The sequence below is a fragment of the Neomonachus schauinslandi genome, chromosome 1, assembly GCF_002201575.2.
Source record: "Neomonachus schauinslandi chromosome 1, ASM220157v2, whole genome shotgun sequence".
Lineage (NCBI taxonomy): Eukaryota > Metazoa > Chordata > Mammalia > Carnivora > Phocidae > Neomonachus > Neomonachus schauinslandi.
The window spans coordinates 127,318,587-127,345,915 of record NC_058403.1 but is presented as its reverse complement, the minus strand read 5'-3'; the positions used below and the strand labels follow the sequence as shown (position 1 = coordinate 127,345,915).

General features: G+C 37.2%; 1 protein-coding gene across 1 annotated transcript in view; it reads right to left on the bottom strand.

Moving 5' to 3' along the window:
- Window positions 1-5,630: 5,630 nt before the first annotated feature.
- The window catches only part of MRPL3 (mitochondrial ribosomal protein L3), a 39,099-nt gene continuing 17,400 nt past the window's right edge, over window positions 5,631-27,329 (bottom strand). Inside the window, exons 7-10 of the mRNA XM_021678785.1 lie at window positions 17,765-17,873; window positions 12,656-12,733; window positions 10,691-10,768; window positions 5,631-6,125 (exon numbers count right to left, since the gene is read on the bottom strand). Of these exons, the coding sequence (XP_021534460.1) occupies window positions 5,973-6,125; window positions 10,691-10,768; window positions 12,656-12,733; window positions 17,765-17,873 (418 nt within the window). The 3' untranslated portion in view covers window positions 5,631-5,972. The remainder of the gene's footprint in view (window positions 6,126-10,690; window positions 10,769-12,655; window positions 12,734-17,764; window positions 17,874-27,329) is intronic.

Genomic DNA, 27,329 nt, shown 5'->3' with positions numbered 1-27,329 from the left:
GAGAAGCAAGCTCCCTGCCGAACAAGGAGCCTGATGCAGGACTCGATCCCAGGACCTGAGATCATGACCTGAGCCAAAGGCAGACGCTTAACTGACTGAGCCACCCAGGTGCCCCAAGGTTCAAGTTTTTGTAGAACAGATCTCTTCCTGTTTACTTTCTTTTTATCCGTTTTTTTTCCTTTGCTTACTTCCTCAGCTTTGATTCATGTTTTCCTAAATACCCATTTTTCTCTGTGGATACTGTCGCCTTGGTTCTCATTCATAGATATTTTGGCAGCAGGCCGGCTGTTACCAGCAGCTTGTGAAACTCTCCGAGGAGGGGAAGGGTGCCCTCCTTATAGGCACCAGTTCTCCTGCTTGAGGGGAAGCATCGCTTCAGTGTTTCTGCTGTTGGCAGAGCAAAATGGACCATGAGCCAACAGCCCTGTGGCCATTTTTGCTTCACCACTGAAACACATCATTGTAGATGAGGCAATTTATGCTGGATGCCCAAGAAAGCCATCTTTTATTGTTCATCCTGACACAGTCCCTTTATACAGTCATCCATGCCTCTTTGTCAGGAAGTTTGTGATGGAGTATTTAATTCGTTCCTTCTCAAAGCAGATTTGATGCACTGTCTGAACTTGATATCTTATCCCTTTTTCTTTAAAAACAATGGACTTTTGTCCCAACACATACTTGGTGATCGTATAAAGTCCGTGTTAGGAGGACCGAGGTCACAACTGTCCCTTTCACTCCTCCAGTCAAAGCCAGGAAAGAACAACTAGGTGCCTCTCACACCAAGAAGATGCTTTGGCCAGCTTGAGTTAAAGTCACTGATGTGCTTTTATGGGGTTACGGGTTGCATTTGTTAGGATTAATTTGGCTTGTCTAACTTGCATGGGCCACCTTATTAGTCTAAAAAGAATGAAAAACAAGGCATGAGGTGGACTCCTCTAGGTTCTGAGGTTTGAAAGCAGAAAACCAAATGATGAAATGAAGGCTGGCAACCCACACACTCAGGACTCTGGCTGTTTTCTGGAGGGGGTGAGGACACCCTAATTGGGTCCTCTTCTTTCAGGGACTCCTAGGCAATTGCTAGAGGCAAAATGGATGGCATTCTGCATAGCAGACACATTTGTCTTGTAAGGCATGCTCTGAGAGACCAGGGCCATTTCTGGGGCCAAGCTCCCTCCTAGAGCGAGGAATTATTACCAGAAGCTGGCAGATGAGGTCTAAAAGCATATATGGCAGTAAAACTGGAAACTGAGGGAGAAATGTGTTATTACAGTAGAGTCAACTTGGTAGAAACTTCCTGAAAGTGGGGCACCTAGGTGGCTCAGTTGTTAAGCGTCTGCCTTTGGCTTGGGTCACGATCCCAGGGTCCTGGGATGGAGGCCCCGCATCGGGCTCCCTGCTCGGCGGGAAGCCTGCTTCTCCCTCTCCCACTCCCCCTGCTTGTGTTCCTTCTCTCTCTTTCTCTCTCTCTCTGTGTGTTAAATAAATAAATAAAATCTTAAAAAAAAAAAATTCCTGAAAGCAGAAGAAACTTTGTCCATCATTAGTCAAGTAAATCTCATGTAAAGAACTGCTTCCTGTATAGAAAACAAGTAGCCATGGAGTGACCCATGTGATTCTAAAGCTCCTGAAAATGTTTGCCCAAGGCGCCTCATGGCACGGTGACCTACCTCTGTCTGTATTTAAATGCTCGCTTTTGGTTCAGCAAAACTGAAATCAGCAACATGGCCTTCCTCATCACTAAAGTGCTCCACTACAGAACTAGTTATAAAAACAAGGTAAACAGTTGAAGTCCACTCTCCCCGCCATGCTTCCTGCAAGAGTTGGGGAGAACTTCCAGAGTACTGACCTCAGACGACACAGGCAGGAATGGGCATTTGTGGAATAATCGCAAGGGCAAGAAATCAGCCATGGAAAAGCAAACTACAAAGTAGCTGATGGAAGGCATCACACTGCAGGCTAGACCACGTTGCAAGGTGGAACCGCCCAAGGAGCCGTGGCAGGATATTTCCCCTGGAACGAGAATGAGGAGTGATACAGATGCTTAAAGGCATTCGCCTGGGGCGCCTGGGTGGCTCAGTTGGTTAAGCGACTGCCTTTGGCTCAGGTCATGATCCTGGAGTCCCCGGATGGAGTCCCTCATCGGGCTCCCTGCTCAGCAGGGAGTCTGCTTCTCCCTCTGACCCTCCTCCCTCTCATGCTCTCTGTCTCTCATTCTCTCTCTCAAATAAATAAATAAAATCTTAAAAAAAAAAAAAAAAGGCATTCGCGAGAGTATCCATCCCAGAGAGCCAAACAGTGGACAGGGTGGCAGCGGTCTGAATGCCCCCCTACCCCCGCAGTGGGTTTGGCTGTGAACCGCCCACACAATCTCCGTGGGCAGTGGCTTAGGACCAAGGTCCAATTTCACTGCAGAAACGAGGGTTCTCATTTTGACACTTTTTCCCCTCAAAGACACGTTCTTTTGATTACTAAAACAGAAGCTGCTGAACAGGAGACAAAGCTCCCACAGACTGGTGGAACTTACCCTGCGATATCAGGAACCCTGAGCGGCTGCTTTAGCTCACGTGCGTTGTAACACTTCACATTAACCCTGCCCCCAAAACCCAAACCCCGTAGTTCTGTACATATCTCAACCTGTCTTCTCAGATGCACTCGGGTTCCATTCACAAATTTCCCTTTGGAAATAAGCTGTAAAAGTCATAGTCCACCCCTTGTGAAAAGTTGAAAAGCAAGTCTGTATCTCAGCATTAAATGTTACAGAAAGCACTATTTATTGACTTTGAAAAACGTAATCTCCTTGCAAATTATATCCTCACATCTGCTGTAGGTAAGAAATGCTTTCCTTGACATTTTAGTGTTTGTGACAGCTTGTCACCATCCAATTTTCCCCCCATGCCAGGGCCCACTGTGGAGACAGGACTAGAGAGCATTAGCATTTCAGCTTCAGCTACTCTAGTAAGGTTATGGTCCTGGAAAGGAAGCAGGACAACCAAAGCTTAGTGTAACTAGTAAAGCAGATGGGCCTTGACCATTCGGCTTTCCTGAGGAAGGAAATGGCCGTAACTGTCGAGGTTTCTTCCCTTTCCGCTTGGGTCAGTAGACTACAACTCGTGTTACTTCTTCTGGGCTACTGAAGAATTTTGCAGGAACGGGGCCCAGATCTTTTTCAATAGGTAAGGTATCTATTCAGGGTCCTGGCAGTGGGGAGTAGGTGGATGAAGGTGGGGAGTGGAAGCGGATGCTTTGCTCCCTGGCTCTCTTAGAAGATAGGGTTCATGCTCATTATCCTAAAAGAGCATCAGAAGTTTTCTCCTTAAAACTCAAATGCAGATCCAAAGACCACTTGAAGACTCTATAGACAAATGGTGATGGTTCTAGGGCCGGCTCTCCAGTGGAGACGGCTCCCTGCCTTCTTCAAAACACTGCATGTCCTGGGCAAATGACTGCTGAAAGGCTCCTTGCTCTCCCCGTCATCTGTCATCTGGTTACCTTCAGGTGCTAGGATTCCTTTTTCTCCATCTCCACAAATACTTTAGAGCGAAACAAGATTTTATGTTCTCCCAGCAATGATTGTTCATTTGCCTTGCAAGGGAACACCTGCTTTCCTTTGGTGTATCAGCAAATTTCACGCATCTCTAAGTTCATTAAAATCTTTTGATCAAATGCAACTGAAGTAGTAGAATTAGGCATATGGTATACTGAATTTCAAAATTAAGTAAGTCTAAGTCCCTAAGCGTAGTATGGGGCACACCAAACTAATGGTTATGATTTTATGTTTTGGCTATTCTTAAATTTTCATGTTCACATCCATTTTTGAATCGGTTTGAACAGTTCAATTGGCAAATCCTGTTGAGATTTTAAAAATAGGATTGAATTCTTTACAATATTAAGACTTCCCACTCATAACCATGGTATTCTTCTCCACTATTTCTTTTATATCCTTCAATAAAATTTTATCTTCTCCAATAGGACCCCAGAACAATCGTTAGGCTTTTTTTTTCTAGGTAACGTTTTAAAAAACTGCTATTGTGAATGATATCCATTCCTTCCCCACCCCATAAAATTTCTCAATTGAATATTGCTGATATTAATCTTATTTTCGGTCACCTTTCTAAACTGTCTTCATTGGTTCTGATGGCTTGTCAGTTGATTGTCTTTGATCTCGGTAGATATTTCTTACAAATAATATTGTTATCACTTTGTAATATTTTTATCATTACTTTTTCTTGTCTTAGTAATTGTACTGACAAGGACCAAGAACATTGTTGAATAGCGGTAGTAAAGGGTATCCTTGTTTGATCTCTGACAAGAATGTGTCTAGTATCTTATCCCTGAAAACATTTGAGATAATCTTTTAACAAGTCCAGGAATTTCTAGTTTGATAAGTTATTCTTGTTTTTAATAAAAAACGGTACAGTGACCAAGAGTACTCCAGTTTAAAATAGTTCCTCTTGAGGAACTCGTGATTAAAGAGAAATATGTAAAAGATCAATGTTGTTCTACTTTGGTACCCAGGCAGCTCAGAGTCAAACTGAGTGTAACTCTGTCGTACTCTGCTCATCTGTATTGTATTGTCACTATTCTTTCCCAACTTCCCACCTATTTTTTTTTTAAAGATTTATTTTAGAGAGAGAGCACACCCATGAGCAAGTGGAGGGGGGGTGGTGGGCAGAGGGAGAGGGACAAGCAGACACTGTGCTGAGCACAGAGCCCAGTGCAGAGCTCAATCTCACGACCCTGAGATCATGACCTGAGCCGAAACCAAGAGTCCGACACTCAACTGACTGAACCACCAGGCACCCCTTCCCACCTATTCTGATTTATATTATCCTTGGTATTTTTCCTCTTCATTTACTATTTTATTGTATGGACTTCCTGTCATTTGCAACAAATCTTAGTGGAATTAGGTGAACAATAAATGAAAACTTTAAGAAAATGTAGCTACATTTGGATTTAAAATGGAGAATGAGAGAAATATAAGCAAAAAAAATACTTTCTTTTTTGGTTATCAGGAAATTGTATGGGGACCTAACATTATGATTAATAAGTCTCTTGGGTGACCATATGAATCAAGTCTCAGAAAACGTATGGAGTTAAGTTGGATTCTCTGGGTCCTCAGGAATCTGGTACAGAGGAAATCCAGGAGTTCAATGAGGCCTGCTTATACTTATATTGTTAAGCTTATTTGGCTTAAGTAGCCATTAGTAAATACATCTTAATTTCATACAATGAAGGAAAACCCAGGGGCCATTAACATTTTCAGAAATAGGTGATTCACAAGTTTGTTGAATGTACAATCCCAGGCCATTTCAAATCCTTCTGGGAAGGTATCAGGAAAAATGATTAAACCTATCTATAGTTGACTGATCAAACTAAAAAATATTCCTCCCAACAGAAGTGTAAACAGGATCCAAAATTTATGATTTTATTGTTTTTCCTTCATCAGGCCTTTATGACATATATATTTCTGTAATTTAAATAAAAATCTTACTTCCTCTGTTTAGGGCTCTAAAAGTAAGAATGATAAAAATGAATTTTAGGAAATGGTTTCTTTTTCTGAATAGGTTATACCATAACTCCCAAATGGTTTGCCACTGTTCCACAGCCATTCCTTCACAAAGACAGACAAATCTTTAATAAAAGAAGTTTAATTTACAAGCATCTTAAGGTAACTTGAGAAATATGCAGTAAAAAAAGAATGAACCTCACAAATTACAAAGATTTTGTTCATGTGCAAACTGCCAGTCCATTTAAATTTGGCATATTCAATCTACTTAACTGATCTGTTTAACGTGGTAATTTTTTTTTTAACATAATTTAGTTTGGGGGATGAATGATCTATTTATGCCCTTGACAAAGATGACAAGTACAGTATTGTGATTAAGAAAGGAAAACATATTTCCTGGTTATATTACTGTTCTGGCTCATCAAAGCTCATAAAATATGTTAAGGTTCTGCCACGTCCAATGAGGTTAGGTAAATGTAATAGAAGGTGCGCTGGGTTGACACACATTTTCATCATACAAATCTTCTGGTAGTTCTTCTTCATCTCCATCAGGAAAATATGTAGGAAATGGTAGATTTTTACAGAAGTCCTTATATGCAGGCAGATTAGAATCTCTGATCTGTGGGTAAGGAGACAAAGATATTATTAATAAGTATTACCAATTAAGTTAAAGATAAGGTCTGTTTTAATTATTAATTAAAGAATATGTGTTCCTACATTTTCTAATGTGAATAACACAACTGTTATATGAAGTAAAAGGAACTCAATGTATTCTTTTTATTCTAATAAATTTAATTAATCCAATGACAGAAATACAGCCTTCCTCAAGTTATCTACTCAAAATAAAATTACTGATATTAATTTATATCTTATCCATAACTTATAAATCTCTAGAACTGCCCAATAGGATAAATTATATTTTACAATTATTACTTAGATATCAATTATATCCAAACTATGTACCTAAAAGTTATTACTACCATATTATTGATTTTATTATCTACTCCTATTACATATTTTTATTATTTTATTTTCTATCATTTTTTTTTTAAAGATTTTATTTATTTATTTGAGAGAGAGAGAATGAGAGAGAGCGAGCACATGAGAGGGGGGAGGGTCAGAGGGAGAAGCAGACTCCCTGCCGAGCAGGGAGCCCAGTGCGGGACTCGATCCAGGGACTCCAGGATCATGACCTGAGCCGAAGGCAGTCGCCCAACCAACTGAGCCACCCAGGCGCCCCTCTATCATAGATTTTTTAAGTTGAGTTTTAAAAAAATAACTTTTACCTAGTATTTTTGTTAGTCTTAAGTCAAAGGGCACATAACCAAAAATATCAAGTTTTATTAAGGAAATAAGCTTACATTTAACAAGTATCATTATCATTGAGAAAATAAGGACAAAAGAGTATTTAGCAAAAATAAAAATAATCCACACGTCTTTATATTAACTCTCTTAACTCTTTATATTCTAAAAATATGCTAATTATATTTGTGAATTCGTAAACCAAGGAACAGTTCAGATATTGATATGATCTAAAATGTTGGGCTTTATTTTTGGAAAACATTATTGGATTCTTTAAAGCTTCTGACTCATTCTACAGCTTTCATTCAGAGAGAAATAAAAAAAATTACATGTAATTATACACACAGAGTAAAATAAGGCATAATCATTTTGGCAATAAGAAATGAATAATTCGGTTGAAATTAAGTACACAGCTGCTAAGAACAGCTAAGCACAGAAAAACATCTATTTTAATCTCTCTCATTAAAATTGTTCCAAGAAATTTTCAGTAAGTTGCCCAGGAGAAAATAAACTCATTTTTTTTTTTTCCAATTCACTAATCTTGGGTTGAACTTTAACTTGAGGGAAAAAAAGTCCTATTCTTTTACCAATTTAAACTGTCTCAAAATTTAGAACTGAAAACCCAAGCAAATAAACAACAAAACCAACAATAGCAAAACTTTTTGTGCTAATTTGATAAATGTGAAAATTTAGTCATAAATGATCTAAGTAGCAAATTCTCAGTTGCTTTTACATTTTGATAGATCTCTCCTCCCTGAGGAACATTTCAGATAAAAGCACTGTTTATATATTCTAATTGTAAATCCTACAGTACTATAAATTCATTGATTTGAAACATAAATGATGACATTTTATTTAAATCTCTTTTGTCTTGGCTCTAAGGCTGAGGGCGAAAAGCTTGCAACACATCTTTAACAAATGTGTAAGACTCTATAGTATGTATTTTTGTGCACTTAATCTAACCTCTGGCTTCCTTATTTCCCTGCCCTCGCCAAAACTCCCTCAACTCTCCAGCTCATTCTTTTTATATTTCTGTATATTGGCAAACCAGTTCAAATCCTTTGAGGAAAGGTGAGGGGTAGGACACACAAGCAGACACACACACAAACCAGGAAATCTAGAATAAACTTAAATTCTAAATTAGGGTATAGGAATGAGCATACGCAAATAATAATAACATACACTACATAATGTTGTAAATAAGTTCTTTAGGCTCTCTTAATAGATTTAGTGAATCCAAACAACAAAAATGCTTACATTGATTAAACAGGTTGGTCATCCCTAAGACTAGCTTTACTAACTTTAGAATAAAAAAAGGTATTGGTAGCCCTGTACTCTGCAGGGTGGCGGGGGCAGGGTGCAAAAGCTCCTATGGGATGAGAGAATGTTAAAGAGGCTGCCTGTCCATTAGGACGTGCCTCAATCCCCATGGGCAAGGGGGTTTTATTACTTGCTATGGAATCACCTGGAGGAACAGAAAAAGTGGGGTGAATGTTTTCAAAAAGTATACCACACTTCTGACATTTAAAACACAAGCCCACAAAACACTCACCAAACCCATCTTTAATGTCTGGGACAGACATTTGTGTAAGGTTACAAAAGACACTTGTTTAGACACTCTGTTTCAAAGATTTTTTTTCAAAATGAGTTTTTAAACATCAAAATATGTTTTTTTTTAAGTTTATTTATTTATTTATTTGACAGAGAGAGACACAGCGAGAGAGGGAACACAAGCAGGGGGAGTGGGAGAGGGAGAAACAGGCTTCCCGCGGAGAAGGGAGCTGGACGCGGGGCTCGATCCGAAGACCCCGGGGGGATCATGACCTGAGCTGAAGGCAGATTTAATTACTGAGCCACCCAGGAGCCCCAAAATACGTTTCTTGCAAATACATTCATTAGTGTGTTAAAAGTTCAAAATGGACTAGACATTCTTTGATGCTAGTTTCTTTTTTTTTAAGATTTTATTTGAGAGAGTGCGCGCACCTGCCTAAGAGTGCACGGGGAGGGGAAGGGGCAGAGGGAGAAGCAGGCTCCCCACTGAGCAGGGACCCCGATGCAGGGGCGGGACTCGATCCCAGGACCCTGGGATCATGACCCGAGCCGAGGGCAGACCCTTAACTGACTGAGCCACCCAGGAGCCCCTATGCTAGCTTCTTGAAATATATTTGGACTCCTCTTTTGGAATTGCCTTTGGTGTATCGTCTGAATGTCTTCAGTAATGGCAAGCCATCATTCTTTCAGAAAGCAGAGTTTTTGGAGGCAATTTTTTTGTTGAAGTAGGTGGAAGAGTACTAAATGTTGTTGCCTATAAACTGTTTCTAACAACCAGTCAGAATATCACTGCACATATTACGGTTTTTCAAGACAGGTGACCTACTCATCTATATTTGGCATCCAAGAAAATGCCGAGTGTACCTGAGAAGCCATAGCAGCAGTAAGGTGCAGCTGGAAAGCCAGCCTAGAACCGTGTATGCAGTAAAATGGGGACAAAAGGGAGATTTGACAACATTTTGTCAAACTTTAAAAATTCATCTGCTATACAGTATGATTTCATTATGGAAAAGAATCATTTCCCTCTTTTCTCTTTTATTAGGTTGTGATATTTATAAACATGCAATAAGCCTGGAATGTAGAAGGATACATTTAATTATGAAGCCAATATGTTCTAAGAAGTACAATGACAACCTGCCAAACTTGACAACCTGTCATTGTGTCTATGACTAGGCCACCTGGAGACTGGAAACCTACTTAAATCTAAAAACATGCAAAGTAAAAAAAAAAAAAAAAAAAAAAGCCGAAAAACTTGTAAGAATTCATAAGATATATTTTTTCTTTAAGAAAAATGAGAATCCAGTCAAAAAGTTAATTGCAGAAAGGGAATTTTAATTACTGTAAGATTAAAACAAGTATCATACTTTAGACTAGTAATGGAATCTACTTTGAGAAATGAAAAGAATACATAAAGACCCAATCTGAAAAATTTGAGGTTTAAGTTTTTAACCTATTTTTGTTGTTACTGTTAGAAAATTAATAAAGAATATATTTCTGGGAATATCTGGTATCACTTCTACTATAAATTTATTTTCAGAATGGAAGATTCAAATTTCAAAAGTGATTTCTCATGTTATATTATGTTGGTCTAAATCCCAGGCAGAATATTTATTTTCTATTTTATTTGATAGGCGTAAGTCTGTGAGAGTGCAAGAGTTTTTCTTCAAAATCTTCCTGTACATTTCTTTTCTTCTTTTGTTTTTGAACATAAAATGAACATGTATATTTTTAAGAAAAACACTAAAAAGTATAATCAGAGCAATGTTAGTAACAATAATAATAAATCTCTCCTTAAAATGTCTACTTTTACCACCTTCCTTTTTTTTAAAGTTTTATTTTTCTTTCAGTAATCTCTACACCCAACGTGGGGCTTGAACTCATCACCACAAAATCAAGAGTCACCTGCTCTTCCAAATGAGCCAGGCAGGTGCCCTTTTATCACCTATCTTGTTGACTCTCTCACTGAATTTCCATTTCATGTATTTCCAGTGCCTGTGTCAAAGTACTTTGTAAAAAATTAAAAGTTCTTTTTTGGAAGGATACTGATATTTTGGCAATTGTTATCCTAATATCCTTTTTGTATTTCTAAAGAGCCTCTATTTATTGGTCCTACCCTTTGTGCAGATTCATGGTTTTACAAACATAGGTTTTGGCTATTTTGTACAATTTTTTTCAGTCAGGTGCTACTGAAAAGTGGAAAAAATTTAATTTAGCAGATAATGTGGAGAAACGGCCCCTTATCTTCAAGCCACATTTATGAGTTAAAGAAGAATTTATAGCACACATTCATGTAACCGAACAATGGAAAATAAAGATGGTTTACATACATACCTTTACTAAGCAATTTTTATGTCCAGGTACAGAGCCATTTACAAAGATTACATTGTGCTTTGTGTTTATTCTCCATACCTAAAGGAAGAAATGAAATCGAATTTTAAGAGTTAAAAATTGGGGAATATACTTGTATTAAAACAAGCAATATGTTACTAAAAACTGAGGCTATAAGTAGCCTATGAAGTAATCATCATATTAGCACTTCAAAATGTTGAATGAGAATAGGAAAAATTCAAATCCTATTGAGGACTTGTAATATATGATTATAACAGATATGTCTTATGGAAGTGGTAGCAAACACTCATTTTAAAAGATTTGATTATTTATTTTAGAAAGAGACAGAACAAGTGGGAGGGGGAGAGGGAGAGAGAATCTCAAGCAGACTCCATGCTGAGCACAGAGCTAGACGTGGGGCTTGATCCCATGATCCTGAGATCATGATCTGAGCTGAAATCAAAAGTCGGATGCTTAACTGACTGCACCACCCAGGCACCCCGCAAACTCTCATCATTTTAAATATAAATGTGACTCAACAACCAAGACTGCTTGGATATCTCAATGGACTCTGCTGGCACCATTAACAAGTGGAAATTCAATTTTATTTTATTTTTATTTAATACTAGCTTGCTGCAACTAGAAACTGGGGAAGCCACAACCTTTCTGGGTCTAATTTTCAAAATAAGTGTGCTGAGCAGATGGTCCTCATGTGGGTGGCCTTTCATGCGGAGTAAAGCTTATACAAATGGGGGAAGATGGTCAAGAAATGGTAGTGAAAGAACAACTCATATGGGGGGAAAATCAAGTCTGACCCACAGCTCATAGCTCCTAGTGGCTAAATGTTAAATACTATGGAAATTGAAATATTGCACATGTACACACATGCAAATACACACACACACGCACAGAAAATACACAGAAAGATACAAATAGGTGATCTCTCATAGATGTAAAAGTAATAGAAGGGGAAAAAATCTTAGATTTAATTACATAAAATTTAAAAAACTCTGCTGGTCAAAATTTATAAATAAAATGTTTCTAGAATAGGGGCGCCTGGGTGGCTCAGGCATTAAGCGTCTGCCTTTGGCTCAGGTCGTGATCCCAGGTCCTGGGATCGAGCCCCGCGTCAGGCTCCCTGCTCAGCGGGAAGCCTGCTTCTCCCTCTCCCAATCCCCCTGCTTGTGTTCCCTCTCTCGCTATATCTCTGTCAAATAAATAAATAAAATCTTTAAAAAAAAAAATGTATCTAGAATAGAGGCTGGAAGAACATAAACCAAAATGTTAACAGTGTTTATCTTCAGGTATTGTTTTTAGGAGGAGCTATTTTCTTCTTTGTACTTTCTATACTTTGAAACATATACACATACACATATAAACATCAGTTATTTGGCAAATTCCTCAAATTAGTAGGGACTGAATTTAACTCCCCCCCTTTAAATACATATAGTTATTTTATAAAGATGGATATATACCACAATCCTTTCTTTAATACTATCTTTTCCCTCCTGTTTTCATGGTCTCCCTCTCTCCTCCTCCTCCACATCTACTTCTATCTTCCCACACATTCGACATATAATCCAAAATACTCTGGCACGGAATTCCACTTTTCTCTGTGCTTATATAACGGCACAGTAACATATACACAGAGGGAGCTTTTGTTCATTCTTTTATGAAAGGATAGTATTATACACAATGCTTTAGAATCTAACTTTTCTCATGCACCATCTTGTGGAAATCTTCCAGATCAAACAGTAGATGACTAACTTTCTTTTCAATGACTGCACATCCATAGCTTGGGTGTTAAATGAACACACTACCACGATTATGGCTACAACACACACACACACACACACACTTCAGGTATCAGAACGACCCTATGCAGACACAGATGCGGTACATCCTCTGGTGCCTTTACATTCAGGTATTAATTTGATTATTCCTAAAACAGCCATTTCAGAAACTTACTTTCAGTCCATATGCTGTCCTATCTTTGTTTCCCATTTGTCCAGGCATTTTAGTTCCAGGCCAGACTCTGGCAACATCCTACATAAGAAAACCAAAATTAGCACTTTTAAGTACTCTCAATTTCTAATAGCACTGATCAAACCGAAATGCAAAGCAAGATAGGAGTTATTAAAGTGTTTTATTTTTTCCTCATTCTGCTAGGCCCCAGTAAGGAACTAAATGTGGATTTGGACACAATTACCCCAGAGGATTTCCCTTCTAAATTAGAGCAACAAAATAAATACAGGCTAAGAAACAACTGTAGGAGAAAAACCGGTAACAAGAGAGTAGCAACTTCGCTAATACTGGTTGAGAAGTAGAAAAGAAAAGAATTACAAAATGTAAACCCACGTCACACCACCACTCAAAGAACAAACTTGACTGCCTGGTCTGTTTTCACTAATTTTCTGCATTAACTGACTTAATGTACTCCATCTACACCCCTGCTGCTGGGAGGGCCTACTCTTCCACCCTCGCTTTTGATGTTACTTTCCTTCCCCGGAATGATTAAAGGACAGAGTTGGTTATTGGAATATTGAGTTTGTTTGTCTAGCTCTGGTTGTCTCTGATTCACATAAATCAAACAGCTTCACATGGTCTCTCTGATTTTGGCTTTGATAATGGATAATACTGTATCTAAAGAAGCAAATTTGAATTACATCTAAAATGGAAAAGCTTCTCATGACACATTACTTCCTGGAACATAAACACTTCTGTATCACTACTCTGACATCAACAGGTAAAACTCTCAGTGGAAGTAGCTCACCATAGTATGAGAGTTGGTAACCAACTCAGGTTAAAAGACAATTCTGTGTGTTATAGACTAAATATCACTCTTATTCATTCTACAAACATACTCTGTGATAGGTACACATTGCTTAACATTACTAAAAAAGGACTCTGCCCTCCCCAATTAAATTTACATTCTCACTGTAAAGTACAAACTCCATAAGAGACTATGGACTCTGAGAAACAAACTGAGGGTTCTAGAGGGGAGGCGGGTAGGGGGATGGGTTAGCCTGGTGATGGGTATTAAAGAGGGCACGTATTGAATGGAGCACTGGGTGTTATACGCAAACAATGAATCATGGAACACTACATCAAAAACTAATGATGTACTGTATGGTGACTAACATAATAAAATAGAGTTAAAAAAAAAAGTACACCCTCTTAGGATTATAAAGGTATTGACTAGCTAATACTTAATAGCAGTATTTACAAACACAGAATGGTGCATTTCATGACAAATGACTAACTTGAGTCATAACAATAGGTTCTTCTACATGCCTAATTTTAAAAGAGCTTTATTGAGGTATAATTCACATACCATACATTTTACTCTTTTTAAAGTATACAATTTAAATATTTTAATATATACAGGGAGCTGTGTATGACCACAAGCAATCTTAGAACATTTTCATCAATCTAAAACAGAAATTCCAAATCCATTAGTAGTCACTCCCTCCAACTCCAGCTCTATTCAACCACTAATCTACTTTCATCATGAAGATTTGCCTAGGATGGACATTTTATGTAAATGGAATCATACAATATGTAGTCTGTGACTGTTTTCAAGGTTCACCCATGTTGCAGCATGTATCAATACTTCATTCTTCTTTATTGCTAAACATTATTGTATGAATTTGCCATATTTTAATTATCTATTCACCAATTTATGAACATTTGGGTTGTTTCTATTTTTCGGCTATTTTGAATAATGCTGCTATGTACGCACAAGTGTTTTGTGCATGTTTTCACTTCTTCTGGGCATATACCTAGGAGTGGAATTGCTGAGTCATATGGTAACTTTACACTTAACATTTTTAGCAACTGCCAAACTTTTCTAAAGCAGCTGTTATCATTTCCACATACCTATCAACAATGTATGAGGGTTCCAATTTTTCCACATCTTTGCCAACATTTGTTACTATCCATCTATCTTTTTAATTCTAGTCATCACAGTAGGTGCTGAAGTGCTAGCTTACTGGGTTTTGACTTGTATTTCCCTAATGGCTAAAGATGTTAATTATTTCTTCATATGCTAATCTGGCCATTTGTATATCTTCTTTGGAAAAATACCTATTCAAATCCTTTGGATTGAATTGGGTTATCTTTTTAAGATTTATTTAATTATTTAAGAGAGTGAGAGAGAGAGAGAAGGAGGGGGAGAGCACACAAGCCCACTTGCAGGAGCAGGGGAAGGGGCAGAGGGAGAGGGAGAGAGAGAATCTCAAGCTGACTCTTTGCTGAGTGTGGAGGCCAATGTGGAGCTCGATCTCAGAACCCTGAGATCATGACCTGAGCCAAAATCAAGAGTTGGATGCTTAACCAACTGAGCCACCCAGGCACCCCAAATTGGGTTATCTTTTCATATTCTGGATTATAAATTTTAGCAGATTTATGATTTGCAAATATTTTCTTCCACTCTGTGAGTTGTCTTTCATTTTCTTGATTGTACTGTTTGCAACAGAAAAGGACATTTTGATGAAGCCTAAGTTACCGGTATTTTCTTTTGTTACTTGTATTTATGGCGTCCTATCTAAGGCTTCGCCTAACCCAAGGTCATAAAGAGTTACTCCTACATTTTATTAAAAGACTTTTATAGTTTAGCTCTTAAATTTACATCTATGATCCACCTAATTTTTATAATAATTTATTTTCATATAATTTATAACTGCATAATTTCACATTCATAAAGAAGTTGCAAAATACAAAAAACTCTCATACTCTTTACCCAAATTCACCAAGTGTTTACATGTTGCCCCATTTGCTCTACCATTCACTCTACCTCTATATATGCACATCTTCCCCTGTACTATCTAAAAATCTGATGGCAGACATGATGCTCCTTTACCTGCAAGTATTTCAGTGTGTATTTCTTAAGAACAAGAATATTCTCTCATATAACCACAGTACAATTTATGAAACTCAAAAAATTTATTATCTATTCTGTAGTCCATATTCTAAATTTTGCCCCAATAATGCTCCCCCAAGTCCAGGATCCACTTCAGAATTCTACGCTGTAATTAGTTGTCATGTCTCTTTAGTCTCCTCAAATCTGGAGCAGCTCCTCAGCCTTTGTCCTTCATGATCTTGACATTTTTGAAGCCAATTATTTTGTAAATTATCACTCACTTTGGGTCTAATGTTTTCCCATGATCAGATTCAGGTGATGCATTTTTGGCAGGAATCACCACAGAAATGATGATGTGTTCTTTTCTGTTCTTTTTGTGTTCACTAGGTTAATCCACTCTAAGGCTATTATCTTTCCCTTTGTAATTAATCGATGAGTTGTTTTGGGGACTCTGTATATAAACTCGTCTCCATCAAGTTTTCAGCACTTGTTTCAGCATCCACTGATAATTCCTGGCTGAATCAATTATTCCTACAATGGCTGTCAAAATGAAATTCTAACTCCATCATTCCTTGTACATTTATTTGCTAATATTATACTGCAAAGAAGAGAAGTCCCTTTTCTCCCATTTATTAACCTATCCATTCACTTTATGCATCTGTACCAGTGTGAGATCATCAATTCTAATTTTATTCCATTTTCTGTCATTTTTTACATTTCCAGATCAAACCATCCCAAGCTTTACAAGCGGGAGCTCATTTTAGCTGGCTGCTGTGTCCTTTTCATGTGCCATCATTTTTAAAGCACTTCCTTTCTTTCTTCCTTGTTATTTTAATTTCTAAAAGAATTATTTTTTTTATTGAGGTCTGATGGATATATAGCATTATGTTAGGTTAAGGTGTACAAAGTAATGACTCGATACTTGTATATATTGTGAAATGGTCACAATAAGTCTAGTTAACATCCATTATCATACATACTTACAAAAAACTTCTTTTCTTGTGATGAGAACTTTTAAGAACTATTCTCTTAGCAACCTTTAAATATGCACTACAGCATTATTAACTATAGTTACCACGCTGTAAATTACATTCCTCACTTTCTTGAACAAGCTATTTTGGGTTCATCTTATACTCTTCCTGCCCCATGCATGAAATTGGCCATTTCTCCAATGAGTCCAAGTTCCTTTCAGTGGGCAATGATATTCAGAAACGAAGATCTAGGCTCTAGGTGTGGCTTGCTGATATAGAATATTTTTGCTTTTAGGTTCTTTCAGCAGATAGCTAAGGAATAAATATACACACACATACCTATCTATATCTATTTCTCTTTCTTTATGTACACATACAGTAAATGTGAATGATGGATACCTGCAATCTGAATTCAACACTACACGGTTTGTTCTAATTTCCCTCCTTTTCATACCTGAATATCCTTTTCCAGCAGTAAGATAACTTGCTCCCATTATCAATATATTTACTTATCCATTCAATCCTACAACTTAGAGAAAATTATTTCAGAATACAAAAGTCCTTCTCCATTTTCTATGCTCTTATTGTTTGTGTCCCCATTTCCTCTCTACTACTTCTCCCTTGCACCATGATACTGTCCTTGACAATCTTTCCCAACTGTCTGTGTTAGGCAAAAATTAATTTGTGAAAGAACTGGTGGGGTAGATGGAAGGACATTCTAATCCCTGATTTCTTGCAGCTGACTTCAGAGGGTAGGATGGGAGACAGAGATGGAAATGAGAAAGTAGGCAGGAATGTACTGAGAATACTGGCTGTAAGTATAGGGGTTGTTACTAAATGATTCAAGTCTGGTTCTGGAAAGTAAGTGAGGCCAGGACCCATAAAAATGTGACAAGTACTGTGACCCACCTGGAGTCAGATTAAAATTATGTGACCTGATGATCCTGGAGTCCCGGGATCGAGTCCCACATCGGGCTTCCTGCTCAGCAAGGAGTCTGCTTCTCCCTCTGACCCTCCCCCCTCTCATGTGCTTGCTCTCTCTCATTCTCTCTCTCAAATAAATAAATAAAATCTTTAAAAAATAAAAAAAAAAAAAAAAAAAAACAGAGCTTTTTTTTTTTAATCATCCAAAAAAAAAAAAAAAAAAAAAAATTATGTGACCTGACCCCAAGGACAGACTAAAGCACTCTATGTGTAGAAGCTGAGTATTTAGCATTAAAAGGGGGACCACTAAGTTATACTTACACCAGTTGAAATAGCTCCAGGTCTCCTGTGGGTTTTTGTCTGACCATGAGTAGCAGGCTGGCCTTTAAATCCCCATCTTTTCATGACGCCTTGAAAACCTTTACCAATACTGAACAAGATAAACATTAGAATTTACATAATAAACAGAGCATAAAATATTCCCAATTGTGCATTTTCTTAACAGTACCTTAGAGTTTTAACAACACTGCTTATCTAAATACCTAGGAAAAGCTAAGCAAGAGAAACTGCAAATGAACATTTCTTTATCTATGTCCTAGTTTGCACCCTTTCCTGGAGCCTCATTCCATACAACATGATTAATTCAAGATGATGAGATAAGAACAAGTTAAGCAAAGGGAGTTCTTTCTGAGCAGGGAGTTTTATCATCATAATCCTGTGGAACAACACAGTAAAAGTGGTAAATTTTTAGACATTCCCAAGTACTTATAACTATGGGGCAGTCAATCGTTAAGATCCCCATCTCCTGGTATTCATGCCCTTCGGTAATCACCTCCCCTGGAGTCCGGTTGGACTTAGGAACTCATGTCTAAGGAATAAACTATGGCAAAATGGTAAGATGTGACTTTTGACATTAGGTTATAAAGGGACTATGGCTTCCAACTTGGCACACTCTTCCTTCGAGGCTCTGAAGAAAGTCAGCTGCCATTTCCCATACAGTGTCATGTGGCAAAGATGTCTCCAGCCAACAACTGTGGTCCTGAGGCTTGCCAAAGGCCACATTAGTGAGCTCAGAGGCAGTGCTCCCCAGGTTGAACCGAGATGACTGCAGCCTTGACAGCCTGACGGCAGCCCTGTAAAAACCTCTGAGCCACAGGCACTCAGCTAAATTGTACTGGGATTCCTGACCACGGAAACTGTGAGGTAATAAATGTTCGTTGTTTTAAGCTGTTAGGTTTTGGGGTAATGTGTTAGGTGGCAGTAGATAATATAACAATAAATAAAACAATAATAATGCACTAATGCTGGACAAGTTTTACTTTTATAAGATATCAGAAACATCTTGGTCTCAAGGTTTGAATAGAGAAATAGAATCAGAAACTAGCAATTTCTTAAAAATCTAGAATTTCAATTTTTAAATGAAACCACTCTATTTTCAAAGTCCACTAACTAGAGAAGCATTCTGTGATGCAGGTAGAAAGCGGAAAATACTAAGGTTCAAGAATTATTAAAGTTTGTCTCTGTCAAATATATCAGTATGAAGATACAATAAAAGGGCTAGAATAAACTCTAAGACTGTACTGGAGATACTTTTATAATCTTAAGATAATACCTTCTTCACGTTTCACTAGATAATATGTCAACCTATTTTTATTTTTTTAAGATTTTATTTATTTATTTGACAGAGAGAGAGAGAAAGAGAGACAGAAAGGGAACACAGGCAGGGGGAGTGTGAGAGGGAGAAACAGGCTCCCCTGAGCAAGGAGCCTGACGCAGGAATCGATCCCAGGACTCTGGGATCATGACCTGAGCCGAAGGCAGACACTTAACAACTGAGCCACCCAGGCCCCCTGAAGTCAACCTATTTTTAATGTCATATTTCCTAACTCTAACAAAGCTATTATAAGACAGCGCATAGTGCAGGCCACTAACAAAAAGGACCAAAAGTACAAGATAATAAAAACCATCTTATTTCCACAAGGACTTTGCTAAGCATTTAACAAAGAATTATCAGAGAGTAATGGATTGAAGTAAGCCCATACAAACAATTGTTTTAAATAAGTCAAGAATTCAGCATAAAAATAGTGTAAACTATATGCAGAACCTAACAGCAGATCATCAAACTGCATGTCAAAAGTTACTTGTATATGAATAATTTAAATGTAGTTTACATCATTTTCTTCACATTAATCAACTGAACCTTCACTTATGGTGTGCACATAATTCTGCTCTGCCTCAAAAACTCAAAATAATGCTTATTCCTGGTCAAAGAGCTAAAACAGTAATTTAACATATATTAAATGAAAAACCCACTATATATTTTGCAAGGAGATTAACATCTAAGGACAGAAACTATAATAAGCAAATACTTTACTGAAAGTTTGCTTCAGAAACTTAAATATTTCTAGTTAATGCTGAATTTTAGAACATATTTGAAAAATAAAAAGCTTGGCAATTTAAAAATAAAGAAGAAATACCTATAAAGTCATTTTAGCCTACGGATATTGTCTGGCCAATAACACTTTAAAGATAAAAAGAGGGGACTGGCAACACTAATCTAAACTGAACATGTTTTAAAAATACCACATTCTAACACTGACCATTCTTGGTAGAAAGTTTGCTGGTACCTTCTGAGTTCTCAAATTGCTTTGCTTTACTTAGAAAGAAAGAGCGCTAGTGTGTACACCAATAAAACAAATGCCAGGTAAATTACAGAAGACAATTTAGCTCATTTTAAGAGTAAATGCTTATAAGATGAAAGTGGTATCCTGAAAGGGCTAATTATCTGTCAGCTAATTACAGACTGCTTTTCAATCTAGCTCTAGAATGCATCATGGTTTTTATACTGGGTACAATGGGAACGTTTTCAATAAATAACCTTTAAACAAAAGGATAAATGATATGACAAATTATTGGCTTAATTCAGATTATGGAGAATAGAGTGCACCTGTTGATCCATGGGTGGTTCAGGTATCTATTCTACTAGTTCTCTCAGTTGTTACCCAACATGAGAACAAAAACAAAACAAAAGCCAAGAAGAGAACTGATCTATACTTAGCATACCCAGGCACACTTCAAATATAAGGTTTTCAAAGGTCACATAAAAGAAAACCTTTATATAACAATGATACACAGCACATAACACACACGCTTTATCTCCCCTACCCCTTTCCTGCTGCAGTTTTTAGTTAGCAGAAAAAAAGTCAAATAAAGGAAAATTCAAGTCAGAAAGAAAACAATGTGAGAAGTTCCACATTTAGTGAGACAGATCAGAAAATTAGGAAAACATAAAAATATATTTAGAACATTTATACTTGATAAACCAAAAATTCATTAAAAAACTCAGAGATCTTATTTAAATTTAGGAGACTCTATTGCCCTTGTTTCTCAGTCCATTGCCCCTGAGTACATTTTAACCTCAGGAAGGGCAGGGGATTATGATTATTTAACCCTTGTGTCCAACCTAGAAAAGTCAGAGTTACTGGCTATAGCTGTGTCTTAGGAAGAAAGATAATTAGTTTCCTTTATTTTGTCCTGTAGTTTTCAAATGTTGTGTAATGCGCATGCCTATTATAAAGTTTAAGAAGATGGTATTAAGAAAAGGGGAGGAGAGGCTTAAAGGTATGACAGTCATAAGTATCTCACAGAAGAAAATGCTTAATTTCATGTCTCCCACTGCATTCTTGAAGTCTCTAGAGATTACTGCTATGTGAATTTCATTCCCTTGGTACACTGCGTCAAAAGCACAAATGTCTACCAGCAGACACACAGGTTTTAATACAAACACATCACGAATTTCCCCATTTTGTGGGAAAGTGCCCTTGACTGCATGATTCTAGATATATTTGTATAGGGGATAAAACAAAATGTCCAAAGGTGAAGAGTGCTCTCAACTCGATTCATTCTGAGTACTTGGAAAACTTCCCCTAAAATTCTCATCACTGAGGCTTTCCCTTGACATGGGCTTCTTTTATCTCTCTCTCCTTGGTATCCCTCTTTCTCCACTTTGTTAATTCCCAAATCCAAAGCCTTTTATTAAACTAATGTTTTATTATGAAATAACAAACTGGAAAGCAGAGAGTCTAGTACAATGAATCCCTATGCACCCCATTACCCAGGGTCAAACATTATCAACTCAAGGCCTATTCTGTTTCATCTATTCCCCTCCTCTGCAACTCCAATGGATTATTTTTAAACAAATCCCAGATACCATATCATTTCATTCAAAAATATTTTAACATGGGTCTCTTTTAAGGATCCTTTTCAAGAACAAAACCACAATACCATTATCATAATCTAAAAAAAACTAGTAATTCTTTACTATCAAACACCTAGTCAGTATTCAAATTTCTATGGCCTTTTTTAAAATAGAAAGAGTAGTCCTCTATTCTTCCTGTTTACCACCCTCTCCCGAATTAGTCTCAATCATCATTTCCTCCCTATTTTCCTGCTTCCCCAATGCTCCTTGAGACATTCCTTTCCCTTTGCTGCTACATGAAAAGATGGACTTAGAGACCTGTTGCTGACCCTCTTTTCAACAGAGTTTACATCAGGGGTTGGCAAACTATGGCCTGCAGTGGCCACTTGTTTTTGTAAATAAAGTTTTATTGGAACACAGCCTTGTACATTTATTTACTCATTGCCTACGGCTGCTATGGAGCTATAATGGCAGAGCTGAGTAGTTTCAACAGAGAACATAATGGTTGTAAATCTCAAATATTTAGTATCTGGCTTGTTGAGAAAAAGTCTGCTGACTCTTGAGCCTATTACTAATAAGCCAGAGTTCCACAAACCTTGCCCTTTGGCAAGAATTCTGCTATTATTCTATTCCACAGACGTACTGACCATATCCAACCAGAAGCACCCTAGCCATTCAATTATAATGTTTCAGAAATAGAAACATAACATCTTTCTTCAAGCTATCCTCCTTCCTCGCCACTAGAGTGACATTCCCAAGATGACAGTCTTTTCACACAAGCTGTCCCCTGCTTTAAAAAGCAAAACAGCAACAACAACAAAAAAGCAAACTAAACCATAACCTTAAGTGGTTCCCAGTAACTTCTTTCGCTTGGGGCATATAAGGCCTTTTGTAACTGGGTCCAGTCGACCTTTCAAACACTGCCTATCACAAATCCTCATCATAGCAGATTATTCCGCAAACCCCTAAGTATGCCACTCTCTTTCCTGTCTTTGCTCATTCTGTTGCCTCAGCCTCACACGCCCATCTCACTGCACTGTCTTTCTACTCTTACCATGAAAAGAGAACCGAAAGTGTCATCAAGCGTCATATGGGCTACAAAGTACTTGATTTTCTTTATTAAAAATAATCAAAATCCATACTCTAAGTAGAGGTTTTTGTATCAGAACCATTTCTAAATTGAGCTTTCACGTTCTCTCTTTAGCTGATTTAAAGCTGTAAAAAGTTTAAGTCACTCATACATAATCTCTCAGAGAACCAGTAACTAAGTACTAAATGGAAGAGAGGACTCTTGACTTCTCTAAGGATGCCCCAAGATCAGGTCATATTTTTATGGAGGTGAGGACGGGAAGATGAAGAAATCATTGGTTTAAAACCAGCTTCTCTATGGTTAAACACTGAATACAGGGAAATGGAGATTCACATCAGGTTCTGGCCAAAATCATGACTGGGCTGCTTCTTTTTTTTTTAAAGATTTTATTTATTTATTTGAAAGAGAGAGAATGAGAGAGAGAGAGAACACCTGAGAGGGGATAGGGTCAGAGGACGAAGCAGACTCCCTGCCGAGCAGGAAGCCCGATGCGGGACTCGACCCAGGGACTTCAGGATCATGACCTGAGCCGAAGGCAGTCGCTTAACCAACTGAGCCACCCAGGTGCCCGACTGGGCTGCTTCTTTATGAAGCTAAACCACTGAGAACAGATTAGAGTAAGATGGTATCTTTATTTGTGAAAAAGTAATGTGGAATATTACAAATCAACAATCAAAAGAATTTCTTGAAGGATATAATTTAACATTACTTTGCTATGTTTTAGAGTCAAAACACCCAAAAAGATTTCAATTAAAAATTTTTTTTCTAGTAAACAAAAAAGGGCAATTTTTACTAAAATAAATTACATGCATATAAAAGGCCCTATTAGCTAATTCACTATCTCCATCAGGATTAGCTTTTAATTTATGATAAATAAGGCACAAATGTTTTAATCTTTAATTATAGCTTCTCATTTCAACAAACTCATGCAGATAGATATTATCTACTTTCATCTCCACACATCCCAAGGATAAAGCATCTCTCTGAAGACCCCTGCAAACCCTGGGAGTCAATTTCTACTGATTCACTGTTGTCTAAACCTATTTAATCAGTGACGTACAGCTCCTGAGCCCACAAGTAAGGCATGGTGGAATTTTTCAGTTGCTTTGTGTTCTATCACATTTAGTTAAAAGCTGGCATGGAATAGCTGTATAGCTGTTACTTTCTAGGATGAGTTTGTGACAGCATGACCTGAAATGTAGAATGCATTCTGTTTCTGTCTAAAAACCATAAACCTCCCATCAATATCTGGGAACATTTTTATCAACAAGTGACTGCTAAGAGTGCACTGCTTATAGCTTCCCGACTTCAAATCTAGCTTATTCAATAGTACAAAGAGCCAAATGTGCAGTGATTCCTTTGAGTCCTCTTAAAAAAGGAAGCATTTCCTGGCTGTCCTAAATAAACCCAGAAAACCACAATCGTTGTCCTAAGTTCAGTGTGCATTTCTCAAAAAAGAAAACTCAAATAACTAAATAATTTCATAATATCATGGAAGGACATAACAGTTTTCTGCAGGTTGTTAGCCACACCACTTTCTTCAATAGACCAGAAGACCATACTGCCATGTACTGTTGAATCTACTGTTATGTCTTACTTCTTCGTTAATATAGATAAGAGTGAGTTATGCCACTTGGAAAACTGAGGGATTATTTTTTGTAAATAATTTTTTGGAACAAAAGGAGTCTTAGAAACCACACAGTCCCATGCCCTTATGGTAAAGACAATGAAATCTACACTCAGACATGTTAAGCCACTTGCCCAAGGACAGATCCCTGGTAAATGGAAGCATCTGGCCATGTTTTCAACCCAGGTCATACTGCCTCTTGGGAAACAGTTTAGAGCAAAAATACGAAAATGTCCAGCACATCGGAGTGGCCTGAAGCTATTTCAAAGGCATCCTCATTACTCAGTAATGTTTAGATGTAGCAGGTAGTATGCAATCTTAAAATTACCTAGAGTGCTTGGAAAGCTACAACTTTGCTTTACAAGTCAGTCTTAAGGAGGCAATAACTAGACATATTAGAAAATCCCACAACAGAATTCCTAATGACTTCATGTTTTTTATTCATTTTAAAAGATATTTCCTATTGAAAAAAAAGATTTTTCCTTCTAAAATCTGAAACAAATTAATAAGCAGTAATATCAACAATAGTGATAGTAGCCAATACTCCTGAGCATTTAATATGTGCCAGGCCTTGAGCTCATAGCTATCTGTGTGTTATCTCATTCAGTCTTTACAACATGGCTATGAGGCAGGTGCTATAATTATTCTCATGTTAAAGATGAGGCAACAGAGAGGTTGAGAAAGCCATCTAGGTCACACAGCTACTGAGAAGCAAAGCCCATCCTTTTAGCCATTCCCTATACTGCCTCTCATTAGGCCTTAATTTTGCTGGTTTTGAGTTTAAAAAAAATGCTATCTCATAGTTAAAAGTGAGGCTATTATAAATGATTATTATACAAATTTTTAAAGCAAAGAACAAAATATAACCCTAAAACACCACCCTCCAAACTCTCCTTTATCTTGAAACAGACATTCACTTTTGACTGATTTAAAAAGGATTAATTTTTATAGAGATGATTCCCTTCTACACTTAATCACTCGTTTTGAAAACTGTTTCATTACTATGCTTAAAAATGTACTGCTTTGAATAGAAAATAAAGTAACTTATTAAAAATGACATAAAACTGGAAATGAACAGGGCCAAACAGCAACAGTGTCCTGAAGGCGGCACATGCCTTGTTTCCCTCCTAGTGTTCGAGCAAACATCTGCGAAACAGAAGAACAGGGGGCTAGTGGGGAAGCTTTCTGACAGAGGGAGGGACTGGGCATAGAGCTCAAAGAGTCTTTGCTCTTTTAAGAATCCATCTGGCATTTTAATCACCTTAAGACTTTGATGGGCAACCATATTTCTGTACATAATGTGATATTTTAATGAAAGAACCCAAATTAAACAAATCTCAGTAAATGTGCAAAGGTGCTCTACCAGTCATCTAATCTCCCCCACTCCTTTCATTTCTCCTACCAGGGATAACATTAACAAGGTAAGTGCCTATTTTTCTATTTTGAGGCCAAAGGGCAGTACGAATTGAAAGAGCACTGATAACTTTAAAGTAATAAGATTATGTCTGAAAATATATGGGTAGTCCTAATTAGCCCAGACTTGGAGACAAGGTTGTTAGATTATCCTTTACCCAGAAAGAAAAGAATCTTTTAAAGTAGCTGAATGAACTTTTTCTGACTTCAATGTGGGCTTCAGAATTTAAACAAGGGAATAAATAAATAAATTCCAGACAACCAGAAAAAAAACCCCTTACTTCAGGTATGCCACTGTCATGACTTCAAAGCTTAATAAAAGACCTGGCAGGAAAGTGCACCACACCCACTGTTACGGAGATATCACCACCATCGGTGTCCTTCAAGTCCTTTCAGACAAAGACCTAACCGTTTCCCCCTAATAATGCAGAGTGCATTTTTACAGTTTTCTTTTTGTCTATTCATTCTTTCATTCTTTTCTGATTTCTTCCCTTTTTTAAAAAAAACCCTACAACATATAATAAAAGCACCACTAAGATTCACCAGAAAACAATGGGCTATGTTGAGGATAGACTCAACAGTCACACCCCATCTCACACACTATTTATATATTATCCATAGCTGTTTCCTCCTCAAACCTGAGAGTGAAAGAAAGGAGAACGCTAGACCCCAAACCATCACCTATTAGAAGTTACGCCGGAATGTAACTGCCATTACAGAACAAGAATAGAAACTTTAAAAGGGTGCTAGGGCAGGGTGTGAGGGACACATGATACATGCTAGTCTTAAAATTTATTTAGAATGATTTACACAAAACTGTCAGATTTCAAAGACAGCGCTTTATTAGCTGTTAACAGAATAATGCAACTAAAAAGTTATTCTGCTAGAATGGTTTTATATATTAGATATAAAAATCTTTCCCATTAATCTAAATTGAATTTAGATTCTCAAACCCTCTGGTTGAAAAATTATTTTTGTTATAAAAGTAAAAATTAAAATGAACTCTGGTAAATATGTATTTACCTCACACTCCAAAGTAACACTGGTAAATACTTAGTTGTATAGAGAATAATATACAAACTTGGCACAGGTAAATTGTATCTTTCAATGCAAGCAGAGTTCCCAATTATTAACAGAGAAACATTTAAAAATTTTAGGGAAGTCTTCAAGAAGCTGCTACTGTTGGTCACTGGTCACCTTAAAAAAATGCAGATGATGTCATTCTCAAAGTGGATTCTATTAACACTTTATTTTCTTAAATTATATGGTATTTTGTTTTAAATTTTCTTAGTTATTTCTAAAATACGTTTAGTCGAGCAATTAAAATTGAAGGTATAAGGTAAAAACACTTGAAATACTCAAAATGTAAGTGTAGATTTAACAAATATAATTATTACAGCATGAGAAAAATGAAGATTTTCAATTAGAGATTAATTTGAGATTTTTCTTTTCTAATGGAAAGATGATGAAGCCAACTGATTACTAAAGAGACCAATTTTCAGTTTTATGCTAACTAAAATGTGAGTACTAACTAGGCCTACTTTTATTGACACTGTTA